Genomic DNA, 26681 nt, shown 5'->3' with positions numbered 1-26681 from the left:
CCAAGCACCTTAAAATTATGCCTCTTCGCGTTAGCCATTACAGCCCTGGGAAAAAGCCTCTGGCTATCCACACAATCAATGCCCCTTATCATCATATATACCTCTATCAGGTCACCTCTCATCCTCCGTCGCTCCAAGGAGAAAAGGCCAAGTTCACTCAACCTATTCTCATAAGATACCCTCTCCAATCCAGGCAACATCCTTGTCAATCTCCTCTGCACTCTCTCTATAGTATCCACATCCTTCCTGTAGTGAGGTGACCAGAACTGAACTGAGTACTCCAAGTGGGGTCTGACCAAGGTATTATATCGCTGTAACATTACCTCCCAGCTCTTGAACTCAATCCCATGGTTGATGAATGCCAACACACCATATACCTTCTCAACAACACCGTCAACCTGCTCAGCAGCTTTGAGTGTCCTGTGCACATGAACCCCAAGATCTCTCAGATCCTCCACATTGCCAAGGGTCTTACCATTAATATGATATTCTGTCTTCAAATATGACCTACCAAAATGAACCACTTCACACTTAACTGGGTTGAAGTCCAGCTGCCACTTCTCAGCCCAATTCTGCATCATATCGATGTACTGCTGTAACCTCTGACAACCCCGAGACTATCCACATCACCCCCAACCTTTGTGTCATCAGCAAACTTACTAATCCACCCTTCTACTTCTTCGTCCAGGTCATTTATAAAAATCCCAGAACAGATCGCTACATAACACCACTGGTCACTGACCTCTGTGCAGAAAATGAACCATCTGCAACCACCCTTTGCCTTCTGTGGGCAAGCCAGTTCTGGATCCACAAAGCAAGGTCTCCTTGCTTCCCACGCCTCCTTACTTTCTGAAGAAGCCTTGCATGGGGAACCTTATCAAATACCTTACTGAAATCCATATACACTACATCCACTGCTCTACCTTCATCAATGTGGTTTATTTCTTCCTCAAAGAATTCAATCAGGCTCGTAAGGCACGACCTGCCCTTGAAAAGGCCATGCTGACTATCCCTAATCAGATTATGTCTCTCCAAATGCTCATAAATCCTGCCTCTCAGGATCTTCTCCATCAACTTGCCCACCACTGAAGTCAGACTCACTGGTCTATAATTTTCTGGGTTATCTCTACTCCCTTTCTCGAACAAGGGAACAACATTTGCAACCCTTCAATCCTCCCATCCCTACTGATGTCGCAAACATCATCACAAGAGGCTCAGGAATCTCCTCTCTTGCTTCACACAGTAGCCTGGGGTATATCTCATCCGGTCCTGGTGACTTATCTAACTTGATGCTTTTCAAAAGCTCCAGCACATCCGCTTTCTTAATATCTATATGCTCAAGCTTTTCAGTCTGCTGTAAGTCATCCCCACAATTGCCAAGGTCTTTTTCCCTGGTGAATACTGAAGCAAAGAATTCATTAAGTACATTAGGGGTATTTGAGAAACTCATAGAAAAACGGACGGCTATGTGGGAGGGAAGTGTTAGATTGATTTTAGAGTAGGTTAAAAGGTTGGTACAACATCATGGGTCAAAGGATCTGAGTTGTGCCGCACTGCTCTATGTCTCATGTTCTGTGTAACACTTCTCGAGGAAAAGAGAGAGGTGAGTGGGTGGCACAATATACGCAGTAAAAGATACGGCACAAAGAAACATTAATAAACAGAATTCAAATCCTGAAATTGGTGACACAGTTAGAGAGGGTGGTGAAGAACACAGGCATGCTTACCTTCATGGGTTGAGTCACAGAATATAAAAATTGGGATGTTATGTTGCAACTTTGTAAAATGCTTACTAAACCGCACAGATATCACGTGCAGTTCTGGTCACCTGCTTTAGGAAGGATTTGATTACAGTGGAAGGAGTGTAGAGGAATTGATGTTGGATGCTGCCTGGATTGAAGGACTTTAATACGGGACGAGACTGGAAAGGCTGGATTTGTTACGGTGTTGGATAGGGCGGCAGGGCAGCGTAATGCTGTAACGGTATCAGTCATCGCCAGTCGGGGTCCAATTCCTGCCACGGTTTGTAAGGAGTTCGTACGTGCTCCTCAGAACCGCACAGATTTCCTCCTACATTCCAAAGCTGTATGGTTTGGGTTAGTAAGTTGTGGGCGTGCTGTGCTGGTGCTGGAAGCATGGCACCACTTGCGGGCTGCCTCCAGAACAATCCTTGCTGATTTGCTTTGACACAAACGACCAATTTCACAGTACATTTCAATGTAGGTATGTCAAATAAAGCTAATCTTTAATCCTTGTTCACCTTGGGGTGAATAGGGTTGAGAGGCATACATACAAAATTGCGAAGGCACTAGTGGGGTAGATCGTTTAGTTCTAATTCTTGAATTGTAGTTTCTTTATTTTGCTTAAATTTATTTAATGCCTTCCACTTACCATATTGAACAAAACTATGTCATTTAGCTTCGTCGCCAGTCCTCGAACCTGGGCCCTAAACTGGCATCAGAGAGAGAGAGAAAGTGAAGTAAAGGCTGCGAGTCTGCGGGGCTGGGGTGCAATGTCTGCATGTTCAGAGCTGTTGGTTGGAGGTCCAGGGGCAGCCTGTCCTGGGGTTGGAGATCTTTATGTGTGTCTGAGTGGGTGGATGGGCGGCAGGGTGCTGAGAGGGGTTTGTTCTGATGCTGTCGGTGGTGTTCTGCGAATATGGTGGGCAATCTACGCTGGCGTCCGAATGTTTGGCGACACACACCTAGATTGTGTTGGTTATTAGCGCAAATTCCACATTTCACAGCAGGTTTCGATGTACATGTGATAAATAAATCTGAATCTATTTCATGTTGGAGAATTAACGTTACTCATTAGCACCACACACTGGCACGGTGTGGAACTGCAGCTTTAACCGCCCACTGACTGTGCATTGGAGCTGGTTGACTGACCGGGAGAAGGGAGACAAGGAGGAGAAAAATATTTAATCCTAATGTACAATTTTTGGTGCAAAAGTGCCCACTGCTGGGACACTGACGAGAGACTGCAGCTTCCTCTTAACGATACAACCAGAGACTGACAGAAACACACTTCACTGAAGTAGTGATAAAGCAAACCAGTCAACCGCATGCAGCAAGCAGATATTTCAATGACAAGTTGCGATAACGTTCTTGGTATTCTTTGGCATGTTCCTCTTTCACACGGAACTCAAGCAGGGTGCTTTGCTGGCCGCCGTTTTTTTTTGGGGCATGCAGACAGAAAGTCGGAGACAAGAAGAAACATGAAGCCGAAAGACGAAAAGAAAAGCAGAGAAATCATTTTGCGGCCAACAAGGGCGGATGAAACAGGCTCATCCACTTAAACTTAACTAATATCACAGAGTAAACCTCAGTCAGGAATTGGAGCGGCTAGAGCACCTTGTAGGATTGTGTCACATGACTATCCCCGATAGCCCCGCCCTCTCTCCTCACCCATTGGTTGCCCATCTTCATGAAGCCATCGCCAATTGAAAAGCGGGCAGACTTCTTTGAACTCCGAATGGATGCTTTTGATTTTCAATCTAACACCCTTTCAATTCCCGACAACAATATTTTTATAGGATTAATGTGTTGAATTATGATTTCATTTTTTTCAATGCTCTTACTGTTTTTTTGTGCTTATTTTCTCTCTCTGCTGGGCCAGAGGTAGGGGAGTGGATTGGAACTCTTCTGGTCTTCAGAGGAAAGCTGCAGGTGTGTAGCAATTGTAGAATTCGCTCTACCTACAGATAACAGCAGGATCATGAGAAGATTGGGAAGGTTGTAGTGGTGTAAGGAGGATTTATTCCTCTCAGCTGGAAGGGCATAAATTCTGGACTCACCGTTGTTTCCTACTGGGACCACCAGCTGGGAAGGAAGGTTCTCTGAAGCAACTGACAAATATTCAGCATTGATTTTAGCTAAAGGGCCTTCTTCTACACCAGAATAAGTCCACAAATAAGTGAGAGTGTTGTGGGATCGAAGATTTTTTTACTTTGTAGACTGTACCTTCCTCAAATTCCCATCCTGACCGTACAAGCTACCTTTAGTATCTAATGGTTTTCCTCCGTAAACTAATAACGTGAAGATTCTCATCTCTGGCCATCTTGCTTTATCGGTCAGTCACATTTGGAGTATTGTGTTCACTTTATTGTATGAACGATGTGGAAACTTTGGAGAGGGTGCGGAAGAGATTCACCAGGACGCTGGATTAGAGAAGGTAAGGTATGAGGAGTGTTAGAGGCTTCTCATTACCACCATCAGGGAGGAGGTACAGGAGCCTGAAGTACTTTAGGAACAGCTTCTTCCCCTCCTCCATCTCTGAATGGACAATAGACTCCAGTACATTTTTGCTCTCGTGTTGCACTACTTAGTTAATTTATTTTTATATCATTATTTCTAATTTATAGTATTTTTGTATTGCACTGCTCGGCTGCTGCAAAACAACATGCCATACAGATTGTCAGCGATATTAAACCTGATTTTCATTCTGAAATGACGAATACCAGAGGATATGCATTTCAGGCAGGAGGGGGAAAGATTAAAGATGTATGGGGTAAGATTTTTTTTATGCAGTCTGTTTGGGTGCCTGGAACGTGTTGCCAGGAGAAGTGGTGGAAGCAGATACAGGAATGACATTTAAGAGACATTTAGGCAGGAGCATGAACAGGCAGGGAATGGACTGGGTACAGGTAGCAGTGCCATTTAATTTGGCACTGTGTTTGGCACATGCTGAGTCAAAGGGTCTTTTCCTGTGATGTACTGTTTAGTATTCTAGAAACACTGGTGTAAGAGTAGACAAGACCATGAGAATCGGAGAAGAGTTAGGCCATTCATCCTATCCACTTCCTATGATTAACTAGTACCACAGAGACAACCCCAGTCAGGAGGAGGGGCTGCCATCCCACAGCTATTTGCCCCTGATAGTCCCGCCCTCCCTCCATGATGCCAGAACCAATTGAAAAGTAGACAAACCTCTTTGTACTCCAATTGGGACGCTTCTGATTGTCAATCAAGTAGCTCCACCATTCAATCATGGCTGATTCATTATCCCTCTCTACCCCATTTTCTTGCCTTCTCCCCAAAACCTTTGATGTCCTTCCTAATCAAATACCTATTAGCATCCACTTTATACCTAATGATATGGGCTCCATAGCCTTCTGTGGCAATGAGTTCCACAGATTCACCACCCTCTGGCTGAAGAAATTCCTTCTTATCCCTGTTCTAAAGGGACATCCTTCTGTTCTGAGACTGTGCCCTCTCTCACCACAGGAAATATCCTCTCCACATCCACTCTGTCTAGGCCTTTCAATATCTGATAGGTTTCAATAAGATTCTCTCCCATTCTTCTAAACTCCAGTGAGTATAGGCCCAGAGCCACCAACATTCCTCATACATAAAACTTTTCATTCTTGTGAACCTCCTCTGGACCCTCTCCACATCCTTGGGCACATCCTTTTTTAGATATGAGCCCAAAACTGCTCACAGTACTCCAAATGCAGTCTGACCAATGCCTTATTGCCTATTTAAGGCCCGTGTGTTTAGGAGCTGCTGGGTGGTAGCAGCAGGATGCACAATAACATAGTAGTTAGTGCTATGCTATTACAGTTTGAGGCATCAGAGTTTGGAGTTCAATGCTGGTGTCCTCTGTAAGGAGTTTCTATGTCCTTCCTGTGAAATGTGTGGGTTTCCTCTGGGAGCTCCAGTTTCCTCCCACAGTTCAAAGTCTTGTTAGCAGGTTAATGGGTCATTGTAAATCATCCCGTGACTCGCCTAGTGTGGAATCGGTGAGTTGTTGGTGGTGTGGCTCCAAATTCCGCTCTGTACCGCTAAGTAAATAAAATAAAGCCACAAAGAAGGTGGTGACTGAGAGTGGGGCAGGTCCAACTAGATGGGTTGGAGCAGACAGCATGGGACAATCATGGAGGATGATGGACAACTGAGGGGAAAGGAATGATCTGAACGAGACTGGTGGTGTGAAACCTCAAGAGACGAGGTGCCGTAGTTCTCTGCAATTGTCATAGAAGATCTTTGCAACAGCTATCCAATTAATCCCATCTCATAGATCACACAGCATGGAAATATGACCTTCAGCCCATCAGGTTCATGTCGACCCAGGTTTCCATCTATGATTGTCCCATTTGCTTGTGTCTCTTTCCTATCCACTTACCTGTCCAAATTCTTTTAGATGTGGTTAATGTACCTGCCTTATCCACTCACTGTGGCAGCTCATTCCACATACTGACCACTCACGGGGTGAAAAAGTCACCCCTTGCATTCCTCTTTAATTGCTCCCCTCTACTCCTGAACCTAAGCCCTCTATTTGTGATTCTCCTAAACCTAGACAAGAGGTTGGGGAATAAAGCACAGAAACAGGCCCTTCAGCCCAACGTATGCATGCTGATCCCATCTACAGTAAACCATACTCCCCTGCTCTAGTCCACCAGGGTGGGTAGGTTAATTGGCCAGTGTAATCTTCCACTGAGCGGTAGAATCGGGAGGGAGATGATGGGAGGATGAAATGGACTGAATGTAAATGAGTGGTTGATGAAGCAGAGTTCTCAGCATCATCTATCTGTCAATCTACCTTTTTTAATTTGCCTTCTTCTCTACATTGGTTGTTTGCTGGTCTTTTTAAGTCTAGTTTTCATAAATTGTATTGTATTTCTTTATTTCCCTGTGAACATTTGCAATAAAATGAATTTCAGGGCAGTATGTGGTAATAGATACATAGTTCTATAATAAAGTTACTTTGACTCAGAGCCACACAGCTCTCTGTGAAGAGAAATCCCTACAACCAGATCTTTGTCTTGTAACTGCATCCCCTGAAAGGCTGGGACTTTTTTCCCATGGAGTTGCAGGAGGCGGGGAGGTGGGGGGGGGGGGGTGACCCTATGGCAGTACATAAAATCAAGAGGGACATGAATGAAATGGACGGCTCAGGTTTAAGAGAGGAAAGATGAGCTTTATTTGTCACATGTACATTGAAACAGAGTTGTTTGCATCAGTGGCAAGTGTCGCCATGAATCTGGTGCCAACACAACTTACTAACGCTAATCTTTGCGTCTTTGGAATGGGGGAGGAAACTGGGGCATCTGAAGGAAACCTACACGGTCACGAGGCGAGCGTGCAAACTCCTTACAGACAGTGGCGGAAATTGAACCCCAGTCGCTGGCGCTGTAAAGCGCTGTGCTAACTGCTACGGCACCGTACCACTCACAGCTTCTTCCCCCCCCCGGGGTCGGGGAAGGTCAAAAGCAGAGGGCATAGGTTTAAGGTGAGGGGGGGGGGGGGAAAGATTTAAAAGTGACCTGAGGGAAATCTTTCTCCACAGAGAAGGAGGTGGATATACAGACTGAGGAGAGAGTAGAGACAGGTACGATAGGTGTTTAAAAGTAATGCGGATAGGAAAGGTTCAGATAGATATGGGACAATAGAACTAACTCAGATAGACATTCTGGACAGCACTGATGAGCTGGGCCAAAAGGTCTGTTTCTGTGCGATATAATCTATGAGCTTGATCCCTGTATTTTTTCTTCCTCCAGTTCATTACTGAATTCTCTTCTGAAAGGTGCAGTGATATCTCCTTCTGCAGTACTGCCCTTCCCTGGATTGTATGAATAGTAATCAATTAACCGGGGCAGAAGGTACATCTCTGGCCACTGGTGTGAGGGTATTGGCTAAGGTCATCAGCTGGGATGGGGCAGGGATGGGGTAATCAGTCCCAACTCCCCACAGTCAAATAACAGGTCATTATTTGGGGTGAAGGGGGTCCCATCAACCAAACACTTTTGCCCTTTGCTCTGAGAGTGGACACTGTTCTCCATACTGATACCCCTCATCCTCCCCAAAGACCATTTCTCATTGGTCTGCTCTCCTTTGATGATGGCCGCCTCTCGCAAAGCTGTTCAAGCAAGGGGTGCCTCACACGTAAGGCATGGCTTTGCATTTTTACATGATGTTGAAATGAAATGAAACCACTGATCTAGCAGGAAGAATAGGAGGTTAGCCAGGATTTTCCCTTCCCATAACTGTTGTCCCTTCTAGATCCCATCCCACCTTCTCCGCTTGCAGCCTTGAGTCAACCATTTTACTATGGACTGAGGCTTCAGAGACCCTCTGAAGCCTCAGTAGAACATAGAACAGTATGGCACACTACAGTCCCTTCAGCTCATGATGTTGTGCTGACCTTTAACCTGCTTTGAGATCAGTCTAACCCTCCCCCCACCACATAGCCCTTTCAAACATGAGCCCATCTAAGAGTTACTTATGTGTCACTAAGGCATTGGGCTCCACCATTACCTCTACCATGCACCCACTATTCTCTGTGTAAAAAAACCCACCTTGGACTTCCCCCCCATACTTGCCTCCAATCACCTTAAAATTATGCCCCCCATATTAGCCATTTCCACCTTGGGAGAAAGTCTCTGGCTGTCCACTTGATCTATGCCTTTTACCATCTTCTACACCTCAATCAAGTCACCTCTCATCCTCCTTCACTCCAAAGAGAAAAGTCCTAGCTTGCTCTACCTATCATCATAAGACAGGCTCTCTGATCCAGTCAGTGTCTTGGTGTATCTACTCTGCACCCTCTCTAAAGCTTCCTCATGCTTCCTATATTGAGGTGATCGGAGCTGAATGCAATACTTGACCTGTGGTCTAACCGGAGTTTTATAGAGCTGCAACATCACCTCACCAAACTCAATCCCCTGACTAATGAAGGGCAATGTACCAAATGCCTTCTTCACCACCCAATCAACCTGCTGCAGGAACTGTGGGGGATCCATGTACGTGGACCCCAAGATCACTCTGTTCCTCCACGTTGCTAAGGATCCCACCATTAACCCTCTATTCTGCCTTCCAGTTTGGCCTTCCAAAGTGAATCAGTTCATGTTTCCAGTTTGAACTCCATCTGCCACTTCTCAGCCCAGCTCTTCATCTTATCAATGTCCGGTTGTAGCCTACGACAACATCTACACTGCCCATCACACCACCAACCTTTGTATCATCTACAAACACACCCATTGTCTTCCTCATCCAAGTCACTTATAAATATCACAACAAGGAGGGGTCCCAGAACAGCTCCCTGCAGAACATCACTGGTCACAGACTTCCAAGCAAGAACATGTTCCATGACTGTGCCTTCTGTGGGCAAGCCAATTCTGATCCCATGCAGCCAGGTTTCCCAGGACCTCGTGCCTTCTGACTTTTAGAATGAGCATACATGGGGAAGGAACTTTGTCAAATGCTTCACTAAAATCCATCTGCATCACATCCACTGCTCTACCTTCAGTAAAAAGGTGACTTGCACCAAACAATATTCTTCCCTCCTCTCAGGCAACCCTTAGCTTCTCCATCACTGCCCATATAGAAAATAAAACACAGAAGAGTACAGCACAGTAAAGGCCCTTCGGCCCACAATATTGTGCCAACCCTCTAACCTACTCCAAGGTCAATATAACCCTTCCATCCCTCACAGCTCTCTATTTTTCCTTTCATCAACGTGCACATGGCACGTGGCCAAGTGGTTACTAGTGATCTGAAGGTCGCTAGTTCGAGCCTGGGCTGAGGCTGCGTGTGTGTCCTTGAGCAAGGCACTTAACCACACATTGCCCTGTGATGACACCAGTGCCAAGCTGTATGGGTCCGAATGTCCTTCCCTTGGACAACATCGGTGGCATGGAGAGGGGAGACTTGCAGCTTGGGTAACTGCTGGTCTTCCATAAAAAAAACCTTGCCCAGGCTTGCATCCTGGAAACTTTCCAAGGCGCAAATCCATGGTCTATCGAGACTAACGGAGCCTACACTAATCAAACCTACACTACTACACTACATGTGCACAAGAGCTTAATGCATCTGCTTCTACTACTACCCTCAGTAGAACATTCCCCACCCATCAGACTTTGTGTTAAGAAAAACCTACCTCTAACATGCTTCCTATATTTTTCTCAAATCTCCTTAAAGTTATACCCTGCCGTAATAGCCATTTTCACCGGGGGATAAAACAGCTCTGGCTGTCCATTTGATCTATGCCCTTTATCTTGTACACCTCAGTCAAGTCACCTCTCGTTCTCCTTCACTTCAAAAGGAAAAAAACCTAGCTCACTCAACCTTAGCTCATAAAACATACTCTGTAATTGAGAAAGCATCCTAATCATTCTGCTCTGCAGCTTCAGATAAGCATCTCAAAATCTCCCTCATTCCCATCCTCTTCGACCGGTTCTGGTCGCCAGCCCGAATGCCTCCTTCAGTGTCCAGGTCACCGAAAAGTGCTCCCGTGAAATTTGCTTTCATTGCTTTAAAGGAGCTATGTAAATGCAAATTGTTGTTGTTGGTTCCTGAGTAGTGGAGGGGCAGTGATGGGTGGGCAGAGGGAGAAGGGGAGAGCAAATCACTGAAGAGGTTAAGGGTGGGGATAGAGGGGACAACAACAAATGCAGGTTATGAAACTTTGAGAGAGGGAGAGAGAGAGTCAGGAATGAGTTAACAGACTGGACGAATGATAAATGTGCAAGTAGAAACGAGTGATGACAAATGTACTGAGGGAAAGAGTAAAATTGAGACTAACGGAGAAATAGCGAGAGGAAGAAATGGGGAGAAAGGGAGAGAGGAATAACGGGACAAATATGTTTGATAGACAGAAAAACACCTGGGGAAATCCTTAGCTAGAAGGGAGGTGAGGAACTGAGGTTGACCTGAGTGATTCATCTGTTCGCCTCTCTGCTGATGAAGCCAGGTGTATACAAAGACTAATACAAGGTGACCAGTAGGGTACTGGGGTGGAACAAGCTAGACATTTTACAGCCAGGCAGTTCAATAATATTGTAAGCATTCATGCACACATTTCCTTCAGCTCATCTGAGCCACATGCAGTCACAGAAACGCTGGCAAAGGCCTTTGCTGTCCAGGCTTATAGATCCAGGTTAATTTTGCCGTGGTTATAACCATCTCCTTTTGGTGTTTGCTGGGGCTCACTGGGATTTCACAGCACCGGCTTCGAATCCCACCCCAGCAACGAGTCCTGAACAGTGGAAGTGTTGTCTTTCAGAGAGGAGATTAAACCAGGGTTGGTAGCTCTACCAGGTTAATACCAATGATATAAAAGCTGTACTTTGAAGGCAGAGTTGTCAGTTTTAGGGCCAATATTTATTCCTTCTGCCATGTCACTAAAACCCATGATCCGGCTATGTCCTCTGGCTGTTTATGGGAACCTTCTGTGCACAAATTAGCCTCATAAATTCAGACATTTTAACAGTAATGATACATCATAAAACCCTCTATGCTTGTTTTACCCTCCATACGAGAGAGAGATAGAGAGAGGAGAGAAAGATCGATAGAGACAGATAGGGAGGGAGATAGAGAGAGTTAGAAAGAGACAGAGAGAGAGTGAGAGAGAGATAGAGAGAGAGAGAGTTAGAGAGAGAGTGAGAGGGAGAGAGTTAGAGAGAGAGAGAGTGAGAGGGAGAGAGTTAGAGAGAGAGAGAGAGAGAGAGTGAGAGAGAGAGAGTTAGAGAGAGAGAGAGAGAGTGAGTTAGAGAGATAGAGGGAGAGAGATAGAGATACAGATGTTCCTTTGTCAAAATACACTCGGTGGCCACTTTACTAGGTACACCTGTACACCTACTTGTTAATGCAATGATCTAATCACGTGGCAACAGTCCAGTGTATAAAAGCACACAGACATGGTCATGAGGTTCAGTTGTTGTTCAGCCCAAGCAACAGAATGGGGAAGAAATGTGATCTAAGTGACTTTGGCTGTGGAATGATTGTTGGTGCCAGATGGTTTGTGTATCTCAGAAACTGCTGGTCTCCTGGGGCGCACAACAGTCTCCAGAGTTTACAGAGAATGGCAAGAACAACAAGGAAAACAAACAATATGGTGAGTGGCAGTTCTGTGGGAAAAAAATGCTTTGTTCGAAAGAGGGGTCAGAGGATAATGGCCAGATTGGTTCAAAGCGACAGTAACTCTAATAACCAAACTGTTACCACTGTGGTGGGCAGAAGAGCATCTCTGAGCGCACAACACATTGAAATGTGAAGTGGATGGGCTACAGCAGCAGAAACCACAGACATACAGGAGATAGCTAATAAAGTGGCCACCGAGTGTAAATTATTCTTTAGAAAAGTCAAGGGCACATCAATTAAATTGGCCCCACAGCTCCCGGTCACCCTTCTTGCCACGGATTGTTACACAAACTCTCAGAGACCAAGAACACAGTCACTAATCCTAGACTCAACTCATTCAGTGTCCTTTTTGAAATTATATCAACAAATTCTCCCTGAATATCAGAAATAATTGAACACAGAAGGATTATATCATTCTAGTATTGTTAATCAATAGTGCTTATGTTCATTGATAATTAGTGACTGAAAATCATATGCTTCACTAATTGCTCATTCTTATTTTTGCGAATGTGGCAAATTTCATTTGCATTTTACACAATATCTGCTTCGGAGAGATCTGCTTAGTCATGGCCCTCCATGACTAAATTCTCCAAAAAAAGGAGACAATTAAACCTCAGGAACCCTTCAGCAACAGGATCCTTCCCTGGTCTGGGCATAGTAAACTAGGGAAACAAAGAGTTGGCAGTTACCAGAAACACTCTACAAAGTATGTCACTCCTCACACACTCCCAGGACAGGGACAGCACAGGTTAGATACAGAGTGAAGCTCCCTCTACACTGTCCCATCACACACTCCCAGGACAGGGACAGCACAGGTTAGATACAGAGTGAAGCTCCCTCTACACTGTCCCATCACACACTCCCAGGACAGGGACAGCACAGGTTAGATACAGAGTGAAGCTCCCTCTACACTGTCCCATCACACACTCCCAGGACGGGGACAGCACAGGTTAGATACAGAGTGAAGCTCCCTCTACACTGTCCCATCACACACTCCCAGGACGGGGACAGCACAGGTTAGATACAGAGTGAAGCTCCCTCTACACTGTCCCATCACACACTCCCAGGACAGGGACAGCACGGGTTAGATACAGATTGAAGCTCCCTCTACACTGTCCCATCACACACTCCCAGGACAGGGACAGCACGGGTTAGATACAGAGTGAAGCTCCCTCTACACTGTCCCATCACACACTCCCAGGACAGGGACAGCACAGGTTAGATACAGAGTGAAGCTCCCTCTACACTGTCCCATCACACACTCCCAGGACAGGGACAGCACGGGTTAGATACAGAGTGAAGCTCCCTCTACGCTGTCCCAAAGCACACTCCCAGGACAGGGACAGCATGGGTTAGATACAGAGTGAAGCTCCCTCTACACTGTTCCAAAGCACACTCCCAGGACAGGGACAGCACGGGTTAGATACAGAGTGAAGCTCCCTCTACATTATCCCATCTTCTCATTAGATTTCTGTAACCACACATTCCCCTGTCCTATTCTGTAACAAATAATGCTACTAACTTTATAATCGTAGAAAAATAAATTACTATACAATCCCAAAACTGCCAGAACTCCACCCCCATAATTACACACCCAATATCCAGTAATAACTCCATCGACCGTAGAACCTAATCCCTGAGTGCCTCCACACCCCAGACCAAGCAGGGAGAGAGAAGGTGCTATCTGCGGGTGGTGCTGCGATGTAGAGTGATATCCAGTGGTGGGACGTGAACTGGCTTGGGAAAGGGGAACTGACCAGCTGCAGGAACTGGTGGGTGAGCACTTGTTGAAGCCCAGTGGTACAGCCTGGTGTGGAGCCTGGGAGAATTGTGAGCCAACATGGTCTCCAACGAAAGCTAAGTAACCATACTACAAACAGATTCCTTCTGCCGATAGTAATTTTTCATGATACAGGGTTAATTTACATACACGGAACATGCAATACCTTGCTGTGTAACTCAATGACTGCTCACAGCAGAGTAGACGGAGATGGAGTCGGATTCTTGCTCCTGACCGCTGTGCCATAGTCCCTGAGCAGAAGGTTTGAAAGAGGGCGGTATTCAGCTAAAGTTCTGGACCCAGTGGCAGGAGAAGGTCACTCAAGAGCGTGTGCCCTACCTTCAGGATGGGACTGGGTGAATCGCTTCCATTTAGAGAGTAAATGCATTTGGATGTAAGGGGGTAATTAAAGACACAATTTTTTTCACCATGAGGAGGGTGAGGTTGTCAGGGCTAGGCAGATGTTTGGTTTGGGTGTTAATCTCTGCCCCTCACCCTGGAATCTGCTCCCATTCTCCCCTCCCCACACACACTACTCCCCCGAGGCTGACCCCTGGAATGAACTGAAGGTGACACTTACATCTGCCCCTTCTGTGAGTGCGGCTGGGCAGCAGGATGCGGATAGTTTTGAACAGAACTCCAGCCACCTGAGGGACGAATGCCATTGCGCCAGAACCAAAGGATGAACGCGGTCAGAGAGGATGGCTGGCCCAAGTGTTCACGCTATCCTGGTCAGAGGGCAGGACACATCACCCCCAGCTTACCACCCTCACTCTCACTCCCTCTCTCTCTCTCTCACCTCCCTCTCTCACACTCTTTCCCCCTAACTGCCCCTCTCTCACTCCCCCTTTCTGTCTCTCACCACCCTCATTCTCTTTCACCTCTCCTTATACTTCACTCCTCTTTCCCTCACACACACCCCCTCTCTCACCCTCACTTGCTTTCTCTCTCTTTCCCACACTTCTTTCACACTCTCCACGCTGGATCTCACAATCTGTCACCTTCCTTCCTCGAATACTCTCTGATTCTCAGTCTCTCCCTTCGCACACTTTTTCCATCACTCCGTTCCTCTCTCTCTCTATCCACTGCTTCTCTCCATCTATCTCAGCCTATTTGCCCTTTGCCTTTCTCTGAGCTACCCTCTGTTATGGTCCTACACAGTGATGGTTTCTCCCACTGCCTGTTGCTTCTCAGTCGCTCACTGCTTCTCTCTGTCCCTGCACTTACGTATGTGTGTATCTCTCTCTCCTACTCTCTTGCCATATCAGTCTCTCACTTCTCTTTGCCTACGTTCCTCTTCCCGTCTGTCCCAACTCCCTACGTCTCTATCTAGCTCTCGATCTGCTTTCCTCTCTCAACATGCAGCCTAACACTCTATCTTACTGTTCCTTTCTCCATCTATTGTCTTTTTTGTGTAACTGACTTTCTGTTTCTCTCTCTCTCTCTTTCTCTCTCTCTCTCTCTCTCTCTCTCTCCCTCGGGGTCTCTGAGTGTCTCGTCTGTCCCTGTCTGCCTCCCCCCCGTCATGCAGCCTCTGCCTCCCCGTCGTCTACCACCGTCGTTTGGGACCCGGTAGCAACCCTCCTCACCGCAGTGGCTATTGTGTTGGGCTCGGCACTAATCACTGCAGCAACCGCAATGAGACAGTGATTGAAAACTCCACTGCACCGTACAGAATGCCACACTGTCGTGGCTCCACATTATCCAGCTAATCCCCAATACACCGGTCTGACCTGCGCTTATTAGATCCAAACAGAATATAGAACAACACACACTAAATGCTGGAGGAACGCAGTGGGTCAGGCAGCATCTGTGGAGCTGAATAAATAGTCGACATTTTGGTCCAACACCTTTCATCAGGACTGGAAAGGAAGGGGACAGAAGCCAGAATAATCACGTCTCTTCACCTTCCCATCGCTTCCCTCAGGTTCCACTCCTTCTTCCCTTTCTTCACTGCCCTCTCATATCAAATTTCTTCTTCTTCAGCCCTTTACATCTTCCATCCATCACCTCCCAGCTTCTTGCTTCATTTCCCCCTCCCCTACCCACTCACCTTCCTCCTCCCTCCACCTTCCTTTCTCGTCATGATGAAGGATCTCTGCCTGAAACATCGACTGTTTGTTCCCCTCCATAGATGATGCCTGACCTGCCGAGTTCCTCCAGCGTTTTGTGTGTGTTATAGTGGAAAGAAATGACAGGGTACAAGCTCATCTACTTCAGCACATATCTTCGGAAAGCTGAGTACTTATTAATAGAAACATAGGGAACCTACAGCACCACACAGGCCCTTCGGCCCACAAAGCTGTGCAGACCATGTCCTGATCTAAGAACTACCTAGGCTTACCCAGAGCCCTCTATTTTTCTAAGCTCCATGTAGCCATCCAGGAGTCTCTTAAAAGACCCTATCATTTCCACCTCCACCACTGCCGCCGGCAGCCCATTCCATGCACTTACTACTCTCTGTGTAAAAAACTTACCCCTGACATCTCCTCTGTACCTACTTCCAAGCACCTTAAAACTGTGCCCTCTTGTGCTAGCCATTTCAGCCCTGGGAAAAAGCCTCTGACTATCCACACGATCAATGCCTCTCATCATCTTATATACCTCTATCAGGTCACCTCTCATCCTCTGTTGCTCCAAGGAGAAAAGATTGAGTTCACTCAGCCCATTCTCATAAGGCATGCTCCCCAATCCAGGCCACATTCTTGTAAATCTCCTCTGCACCCTTGCTATGGTCTTGTAAATCTCCTCTATACCCTTTCCACATCCTTCCTGTAGTGAAGTGACCAGAAGTGAGCACAGTACTCCAAGTGGGGTCTGACCAGGGTCCTATATAGCTGCAACATTACCTCTTGGCTCTTAAACTCAATCCCACGGTTGATGAAGGCCAATGCACCGTATGCCTTCTTAACCACAGAGTCAACCTGCATAGCAGCTTTGAGTGTCCTATGGACTCGGACCCCAAGATCCCTCTGATCCTCCACACTGCCAAGAGTCTTGCCATTAATGCTATATTCTGCCATCATATTTGACCTACCAAAATGAACCACCTTACACTTATCTGGGTTGAACTCCATCTGCTACTTCTCAGCCCAGTTTTGCATCCTATCGATATCCCGCTGTAACCTCTAACAGCCCTCTACATTATCCACAACACCCCCAATCTTTGTGTCATCAGCAAATTTACTAACCCATCCCTTCAGTTCCTCATCCAGGTTATTTATAAAAATCATGAAGAGTGAGGGTCTCAGAACGGATCCCTGAGGCACACCACTGGTCACCAACCTCCACGCAGAATATGACCCATCTACAACCACTCTTTGCCTTCTGTGGGCAAGCCAGTTCTAGATCCACAAAGCAATGTCCCCTTAGATCCCATGCCTCCTTACTTTCTCAATATGCCTTGCATGGGGTATCTTTTCAAATGCCTTGTTGAAATCCATATACACTACATCTACGGCTCTACCTTCAACAATGTGTTTAGTCACATCCTCAAAAAATTCAATCAGGCTCGTCAGGCATGACCTGCCTTTGACAAAGCCATGCTGACTATTCCTAATCATATTATGCATCTCCAAGTATTCATAAATCCTGCCTCAGGATCTTTTCCATTAATTGGTGAGAGACTGGGAAATGTTGGTGATCTACTGATCCTGGGATCCATGTCCTCAAGAAACTTAAGACCAACTTGCTCATGCAGTGAGAGGAGTCACCCCATCTTCTCACTGCTACATTCAGGCAAGAGTTACAGAAACGTGAGGTCCCACACCACCAGGTCCTCTGAAGATCCTGGGATCTTTGTCTCTAAGTCACTTCAGGTCAACGTCACAAGGTTCAGGAACAGCTACTTTCCTACAGCATCAGTGGACATTTCAGACCCTGATATCTTTAACCTCTTGCTTCAGCAGTCTGAAGAACCCCATCTGCTTCAAGCAGGCTTCAATTATACCGGTGCCTAAGAAGAGCGTGGTAACCTGCCTCAATGACTATCATCCAGTAGCACTGACATCCTCAGTGGTAAAGTGCTTTGAGAGGTTGGTGATGAAACATATCAACTCCTTCCCGAGGAGTGATTTGGATCCACTCCAATTTGATCAACAGCAGATGCCATTCCGTTGGGTCTTTGCTCAATCTTGGAACATCTTGGCAGTGAAGTTGCATCCGTCAGGGTGCTTTTCATTGACTGCAGTTTAGTATTCAATACTATCCTCCCCTCAAAATTAATCAATAAGCTCTAAGACCTAGGCCTCAATACCCGCTTGTGTACTGGATCCTCGATTTCCTCACTTGCAAACCCCAGTTAGTTCGGACTGGCAACAGCGTCTCCTCCACAATGTCCATCAACACAAGTGCACCACAAGGCTCTTGACACTTACGACTGTGAGGCTAAGCACAGCTCCAAAGCCATATTTAAGTTTGCTGATGACTGTCAGTGGCCAAATCAAAGGTGGTGATGAATCAGCATATAGGAATGAGTTTGAAAATCTGGCTGAGTGGTGCCAGAACGTACCCCTCACTCGATAAATAAGCAAGACCAAGGACATCTGGAGAAGGAAACCAGAGGTCTATGAGCCCAGTTGTTATTGGGGTATCAGAGGTAGAAAGGGTCAGCAACTTTAAATTCCTTGCTGTTAACATTTCAGAGGATCCGTCTTGGGTCTCTATTACATAGAAAAAATGGCAGTGCCTCTACTTTCTTAGAAGTTTTCAAAGTTTGGCATGTCATCTAAAACATCGATAAACTTCTATGAATGTATGGTGGAGAGTATATTGACTGGTTGCATCACAGCCTGGTATGGAAACACCAATGCCCTTGAATGAAGAAGCTGACAAGGAGTAGTAGTTATGGCCTAGTCCATCACAGGTAAAGCCCTCTCCATCACTGAGCACATCTACATGGAGCGCTGTCACAGGATCCCAACCATCTAGGTCATGCTCTCTTCTCGATGTGACCACCCAGAAGGAGGTACAGGAGCCTCAGGACTCACATCACCAGGTTCAGGGACAGTTATTATATCAAGGTCCTGAACCAGAGGGCAAAATTTCACTCAACTTCACTCACCCCAACACTGGACTCTTCCTACAACCTTACTTTCAAGGACTCTCCATCTCCTGTTCTTGCTTATTTATTTATTATTATTATTATTTGTTCTTTGTATTTACTGTGAATTCCTACCAGTAAGTAAATCTCCAAGGTGATATACGAGGTTGTATATGGTGACATATATGTACTTGGATAATAAATTTACTTTGAAACTTGAACTTTGAGCAAACACAGTGTAGTGTCAGAAAGAGTGCCAGTTCAACACTAGGCCTATTCTGACATTGCACAGGATGTACCTGGAACCATATACCAGCCGACAGGGTGTGAGCAATGCAAAGTCGGTGCAATCCCACACCGACGAGCACAGCTGTTGTGACATGATACCTCGTTGTCACTCCGAGTGTGACTTCTCGATGAGTCATCTTACAAAATTGTTCCTGAGCCACGCACAGACCTGCAATGCGACTCTCCTCTACCTAGGCAGTATCCACTGACCCCAAAGCATCTGCTTCTTGCAATTGCTGTATTAGTGTGGGATGGCAGTGTGTTGCTCCCAAAGGCAGACACAATGACCCCCAAGCAGACTCTGCGATCTCAGTCTAAAACAGAGCATCCCGCAGAGGTACAGCACATTCCCAGATCCATATTATGTGCTTTTACCCAGAAAGTAAAATCTCAGACGGCTACAGTGAGATTCTGGCGAGACACGAATCACCCTGACTGGTACTGGTATTGGTTCCGATTCAGATTCACTTATCACGTGTACACTGAAACATACAGTGAAAGGCATCATTTGTGTTAACAACCAACGTTACTTAAGGACGGAGAAAGGAAAACTCTGATTTTAAATTCCGCTGCCTTGCGGCCATACCCACCCACGGGAAAGGCTTCGGGAGTGAACCCCAAGGAAGAAATCCGGAGCCGGGGTCCCTGAGCCAGTTTGATGTTGTTTACAACTTCACTCTGGCAACCTCTGTGACGACACTGGTGCCAAGCTGTATAGCTGTATCGGCACTTCCCTTGGACTACATCAGTGACGTGGAGAGGGGGAACCCACTGCATGGGAAACAGCCGGTTCTTCAAATCTTCCCACCCAGGCTTGCGCTGTGGAGAGGGCACAGTCCACCAGAGGCACAAACCCATGGTCCCCTGGGATCGACGGCTGCTGACTACTTGAGGATGTGCTGGGGGCAGCCCGCAATTGTCATTATACATTCTGGTGGCAACATAGCATTCCTGCAATGTTCAGCAGAACAATACAAGCAACGGCAACGAAACGACAACAGCAAACAAGCCTTCACACCACACACACACACACACACACACACACACACACACACACACACACACACACACACACACACACACACACACACACACACACACACACACACACACACACACACACACACACACACACACACACACACACACACACACACACACACACACACACACACACACACACCTCCAACCTCAGTTCAGACCATTTCTGGTCCTTTAGCCTCTAGTGACTCACAGATGTCAACTTCCCCATTGGTTTATTATTGTCACATGTACCAAGTTACAGTGAAAAACTTGTCTTGCATTCTGTTCATACAGACCAACCATTACACTGTGCACTGAGCTAGAATAAGGTAAAACAATAACAATGCTGAATAAAGTTTAAACATTACTGAAAAAGTGCAGTGCAGATAGTATTAGAAATTCTTAGGGACACAGTATTTAGAATTAAGAGTAGAATGATTGTAATGGAAGTAATGACTGGATCTGCAGGGAGGGAGCAGCTTGCAATGAGTTGTTAAGCTCTGGCAGACACGGTCAGACACACTGTAACCTCGGCCAGACACAGTGTAATCCTGGTCAGACATGATGTAACCTTGACCAGACGCACTGTAACCTCAGTCAGACACCGTGAAATTGTGATTTGACAGTGGATAATCCTGGTCAAGCACACTGTGTAAACCTCGGGCAGACACAGGGTAATGCTGGACAGACAGTGATATCATGACCAGACATAGTGTAACCTTGCCCAGACACAGAATAACCCTGCCCAGACACAGTGGTATCACGGCCAGACACAGTGTAACCTTGGCTCAATACAGTGCCATCATGGCCAGACAGTGTAATCTGCGTAGAACAGTGATTTCAGGTCAATGCAGTGCCACTCGAGACTGACACTTCACAATCTCAGATTAGGTCACATCCAGTGTGACTTCAGGCGTGATCCCAGACATACGATGTCTTCCCTGTGTGCTACAGTACGATCCCAGGCTGTAAGAGAGGATCATGGTGCGGCAGCAGCCAGGCTGTCCAGTCAGTGTATGGGCAGGGTTTCAGTGTATTAGCTATCGATACTCACTGCTGTTCTATTGGAAATAAGCATCACTATGTAATCTACTGACTCCCTGGCCACACGGAATATAGTACAGTACAGCACAGTACAGGCCCTTCAGCCCACGATGTTGTGCTGCCAATCTACTCCCAGATTAATCAAATGCTTCCTTTCCTCTATTTTTCTATTGTCCATGAGCCTGAGAGTCTCTTCAATCTCTCTAATGTATATCTGCCTCTACCAGCACATTGGAAGAATGTTCCACACACCCCCACTCTCTGTGTATAAAAAATCTTACCCGACATCCTTCCTATACTTTCCTCCAATTATCTGAGTTACGTTCCCTTGATATTAGCCATTTCCACCCTGGGATAAAGTCTCCAGCTGCCCACTCAATCAATGCCTCTTGTCCCCATGTACCAATTGTCTTTTGATTACCTTCTAACCTAGACTGTATCATAAAATGTAGGGAACACAAGCCTGGCCTGTACAGAGTGTCCTTTCTGTTCATTGTTATTAGCTTGCTAATTATGCGAGATAATTTTCACAGCTAACATAAAATCGTTCTTCATGGCACATTGTGTCCTGATCTCACCGCAGTTTCACCCTCCTTAGCCTCTTGTCCTCTTTCACTCCAAAGGCAAACACCCTAGCTCACTCAGCCTATGCTCTGTAATCCAGGCAGCATCCTGGTAAACCTCGTCTGCACCTTCTCTAAATGTTCCACATCCTTCCTATAATGAGGAGATCAGAAATGAACACAATACTCCAAGTATGGTTTTATAGAGCTGGAACATTACCTCACGGCTTTTGAACTCAATTCCCCAATCAATGAAGGTCACACACCATACATCTTCTTAACCACCCTATCAACGTATGTGGAAACTTTGAAGGATCTATGGATGCGGATCCCAAGTTCCCTCTGTTCCTCCACACAGCTGAGAATCCTGCCGTTAACTCTTTATTTTGCCTTCACGTTTGACTTTCCAAAGTGAATCACTTCACACTTCTCTGGACTGAACCCCGTCTGCCACTTCTCAGCCCAGCTCCGCATCCTATCAATGTCCTGTTGTAACTTACAACAACCTTCTGCACTATCCACAACACCACCAACCTTTGTATCATCTGCAGACTTAGTAACCCTCCCTTCCACCTCCTCATCCAAGTCACTTATAAAGAACACAAAAGAGCAGGGTTCTCTGGACACAATACTCCAAGTGTGGTCTAACCAGAGTTTTACAGGGCTGCTCTTGGAATGAATTCCTTGACCAAAGGCGGCCAACACTGCATGCCTTAACTACTCTATACAGTACACACCAGGTCTGAAAGAAACTTGTACAAGCAACAGCCACAGAGTATAAAAACAGGCCCTTCAGCCCAACTAGCCCATTCTGACCACCAACCACCCACTTACACTAATCCTGTTTTGTTCTCCCCACGTTCCCATCAGCTCTCATCAGTTTCTACCCCTCATGCCCTCACTGGGGGGCAACTCACAGCAACTTGTTCACCTTTGGTGTGGGAGGAAACTGGAGCACGCTGGGGAAACCCACACGGTCACAGGGTGGCCCCGCTGTGCCACCTCGCTTATTGTATCTGACTGATGCCACATTGCACAGTCTGTTATCCTGCAGGTGAGATCGGGACACCATGTGTCATCAAGAACAGGTTTATGTTAAAGAGAGCCGCTGTGAAGATCAACCTGCATAATTAAAAGGCTAAGGAGGGTGAAACTGCGGTGAGATCCGGACACAATGTGCCGTGAAGAACAAGTTTATGTTAGCTGTGAAAACTATCTTGCATAATTAGCAAGCTAATGGCGGTGAACTGAAAGGACATTTTGCACAGGCTGGGCTTGTGTTCCCTACACTTTGTGATACAGACTAGGTTTAGACGGTGATCAAGAGGCACCTCCCTCTGGTGCAATGACTCTGGATCTAAGGCAGATGATCAAACTTAGAGAGAGGTCACTGACTGGCTGTATCTCAATCGGGTTTATTATCACTGACATATGCCATTAAATTAGTTGTTTTGGGGCAGGAGTACAGTGCAATACATAAAGTTCTATAAGAAATATATAAAAAGAATTAACTAGTGCAAAAAGAGGTCAAAATAAAAAGGTTCATGGATCGTTTAGAGATCTGCCGGCAGAGGGGAAGGTGCTATTCCTACAATGTGTCGTGTGGGTCTTCAGGCTCCTGTGTCTCCTCCCTGATGCTAGTAATGAGAAGAGGGCATGTCCTGGGTAGTGAGGGTCCTTATTGATGGATGCCACCTTTTTGAGGCTGTAGAAATGGCTGAGCTTACATCTCTCTGCAGCCTTTTCTGATCCTGTACCTTGGAGCCTCCATGCCAGATAGTGATACAACCAGTCAGAATCTCTCCACACCACATCTGCAGGAGCTTGCCGGTCTTCGGTGATACACAAAATCTTTGCCTGGTACGGAGGCTCCAATGCAAAGCGTTCAAAGAGGCTGCAGAGGGTTAAGAGGCTAGAACACCCCCCCCCCACACACTATCGAGCACATCTTCAAGATGCATGGCATCAAGAGGGTGACATCGATCACCTTAGCACCCAGCACAAGCCCTCCATTCACGGCTACCTTCAAGGAGGAGGTACAGGAACCTGAAGACACACACTCAACAACTCAGGACCCCTTCTTCCCCAATGCCATCAGATTTCTGAACAGTCCATGAACTACATCATTATTCCTTGTTTTATGTACTTAGAGAAACTTTACGTCCGTGCACTGTACTGCTGCCAGAAAATCGTGAATTGCACATTACATAAGACAGTGAAAATAAGCTGATTCTGATTCTGGGTGGGACGTGCAAGGGCTTGTGCACACAGACCAGTTCAAACCCAGAACCCTGATCCAGAAAGCGTGTTGAGACCAAAACCTATTGAACACCGATGAATAGATTTTTGTACAGAACCAAGAAGAAAAGATTGGAGACAAGATCCAGATTCACCACTGAAGAACCAGAAGCTGCCAAACTCTGAGGGGTCAAATGACCCACCCCCTCCCGTTCCCAGTCAGAGACAACATCTAGTTCCACATAGATCACTTCCAAGAGTGGCCTGCGTCAGCGGCGAGACAGTACTTGAAATATATTGATATAAACTTTACAAAAATAACTTGTTACAGATACATAAATTAGCCAGGAGGAAGGTTATATTTACAAGGATATATTTAGAAATTTAAAGTCCCTTAAATTGGGTTAATCTGGAAAAAGCTTAGACAGTGATAAATGAGAGAGTACTCTGGACTTGCTGCCTCTGCCTACCTTCACTGGAGAAATCAATCAGTCCCAGGAAATGTAACAGCTTCAGAGAACTTACAACCAGGAAGATAATGCCTACGGTTTGCAGTCCTTCTGACTGCCACTCAGTGTCCACAACCATCCTGCTGTCCCCTGCAGCTGAGAGTGTAGAGACAGTGGGAGCAAGAGGAAAGCAAGGACAAGGGTCACTGGGGCACACCCACCGATGGATAACACAGGGTCGCAATTACAGGGAGGCAAGGCTGAGAGATTTACGGTGACAGACACAGAGGCAAAGCCAGAGATGTACAGCGGGATGGCATGGAATGAGGAGGGTGGGTGGAGGATGAAGATTATGGTCTACATACACACACACACACACACACACACACACACACACACACACACACACACACACACACACACACACACACACACACACACACACCTTAGAATAAGACAAAGTTCACAGAATTTGAAATGTTCTCAGAAGCTCTCGAAGAATTCGCTGTGAGGAAAATATATATATACACACACACACACAGAGCTTAGAATAAGACAGAATTCACAGAGTTTGAAATATACTCAAACTCACAAATAAATTCACCGCAAGGAAAACATAACACACATACACAGAGCTTAGAATAAGTCAGTCACAAAATTTTAAACACCCTCAGAGACTCACAAATAATTCAAAGTATGTATATACATACACACACACACACACAGAGTGAGAAGCAGCACAGAACACAAAGAACACAGTTAAAAACAGGAAGAAAGACTCAGAGGTGTACAAGAGAAGATTTCTCAGTCAGGGCGCACTGAAATCGAGGACAGAGAACCTTGTGCACGCACAGTTACAAAACACACACAAACACGGAGGGGGGTTCACAAAAAGGTGGGTCACACAGAAGCACAGACTTTAAGATAAAGAGACAGACTCTCAAGGTTGTTCAGGACACAGAGAATCACAGGCAGAGCTAGATACAGAGAGAGAGAGAGAGAGAGAGAGAGAGAGACAGACAGACAGACAGATGGTCCAAATTGTCGGCAGCCCCAGAATGCGAGTGGATGGAAATCGTCACCTAAAGACATTCCTCAGCCTATATCCAAAGCTGTTAATCAGTCAGAGACTGAGACAGGGTCCCCATCGGCAACTTCAGTTTAAACGGAGAGCTGCCACTAGTCGAGGGATCTCAGTATCTCTACCCTGGTGTGGCATTTCATCAGCCTTCGTCTGTGAAAGGGCTGTAGTCCCAGGAGAAGGTGGAGCTGTTGTTCAGAGTTGCTGGGGGGTCTTGGAAAAGGTCAAGACCGCCACAGAACTTCAGAGGCAGAAACCCAGGGCAAGTCATCTGGAGGAAAAAAGAACATAAAAGCTCACCAGCTCGGGGAGAGCACAGGAACAACAGAGATGGTCAAAATATGAAGCAAGACCCTCGGCTTCTGAAGAAAGGAAGTCTTGCTCCTGACAATGCCACAGAGAGAGGGAAGCAGGTAAGAACTAAAGCAGACGTTACTCACGTCTGGAGCCTCTCACTACCCACACTCACAGTCTAAGCCTCCATCCATATACCGTTCAGCACATTCTACCCAGTTTCTTAATCTTTGGAATCCGACCACAAGACTTGGCTGAAAATGTTGACCGGCGATGTCCAGTCGGAATTATTGTGGCCTGTTGCCAAGGACACGCCAGGCCCTGTTTATCCCTTGTGCCCAACATGCTTTCAGAACATCGGTTGCTGGTTCAGCAAAACCTTTACGTGAACATCAATACCTATATTTCCTATCTATGCGTGCGTTGTAGAGCCCTTGAAAGTGCATCCATTGAACACAACTCACAGACAGATTCTACAACTCATGTTCTCAGTGTTACTTATTCACTTATTTAAAAAAAAATTATTATTGGTTTATTTTTGTATTTACACAGTTTGTGCGAAGTTTTTCATTGATTACTTCTTCTACTGTGAATGTCACCAAGAAAACGAATGTCAGGGTAGAATATGGTGACATTTAGGTGTTTGATAATAAACTTTGACTGCAACTGCTTCCAGATCCTCCTGTTTGCCCCTCCTTATCCCTGTACCCTCCTCCAGCACAGTATCCATTCGGGATTTCTGTACCCCTCCAATCCCGCTCCTTGATCATGTCCAATCTACTTGCTCCATGAGTGACACCAGTGCTTTGAGTCATAAAACATAGGCAGTGCAGTGCAGGCACCAACTTTTTAACTTACTGCAAGACCAATTAAACCCTCTCCTCCTCTATGGCCCTCCAATTTTCTATATCCATGTGCCTATCTTAAATGACCCTAATGTGTCTGCCTCTTACACCATCCTCAGCAGTGGGTTCCTTGCACGCATCACTCTCTTTATGAGAAAAACCTGACATCCATCC

General features: G+C 46.1%; 1 protein-coding gene across 9 annotated transcripts in view; it reads right to left on the bottom strand.

Moving 5' to 3' along the window:
- Window positions 1–26681, bottom strand: part of LOC140715164 (A-type potassium channel modulatory protein KCNIP2) — a 497102-nt gene that overhangs the window by 43124 nt on the left and 427297 nt on the right. For 2 of the 9 annotated variants that reach the window (XM_073026950.1, XM_073026955.1), the window contains exon 1: window positions 14222–14445. The exons of the other annotated variants lie outside the window; for them this stretch is intronic. In XM_073026950.1, coding sequence (XP_072883051.1) covers window positions 14222–14306 — 85 coding nt within the window. In that variant the 5' untranslated portion in view covers window positions 14307–14445. Of the gene's footprint in view, window positions 1–14221; window positions 14446–26681 lie in introns of those variants that run through there. 9 annotated transcript variants of the gene reach the window in all.

Source organism: Hemitrygon akajei, chromosome 23, assembly GCF_048418815.1.
Source record: "Hemitrygon akajei chromosome 23, sHemAka1.3, whole genome shotgun sequence".
NCBI classification, from domain to species: Eukaryota; Metazoa; Chordata; class Chondrichthyes; order Myliobatiformes; family Dasyatidae; genus Hemitrygon; species Hemitrygon akajei.
This window is presented reverse-complemented; position numbering and strand designations above follow the sequence as displayed.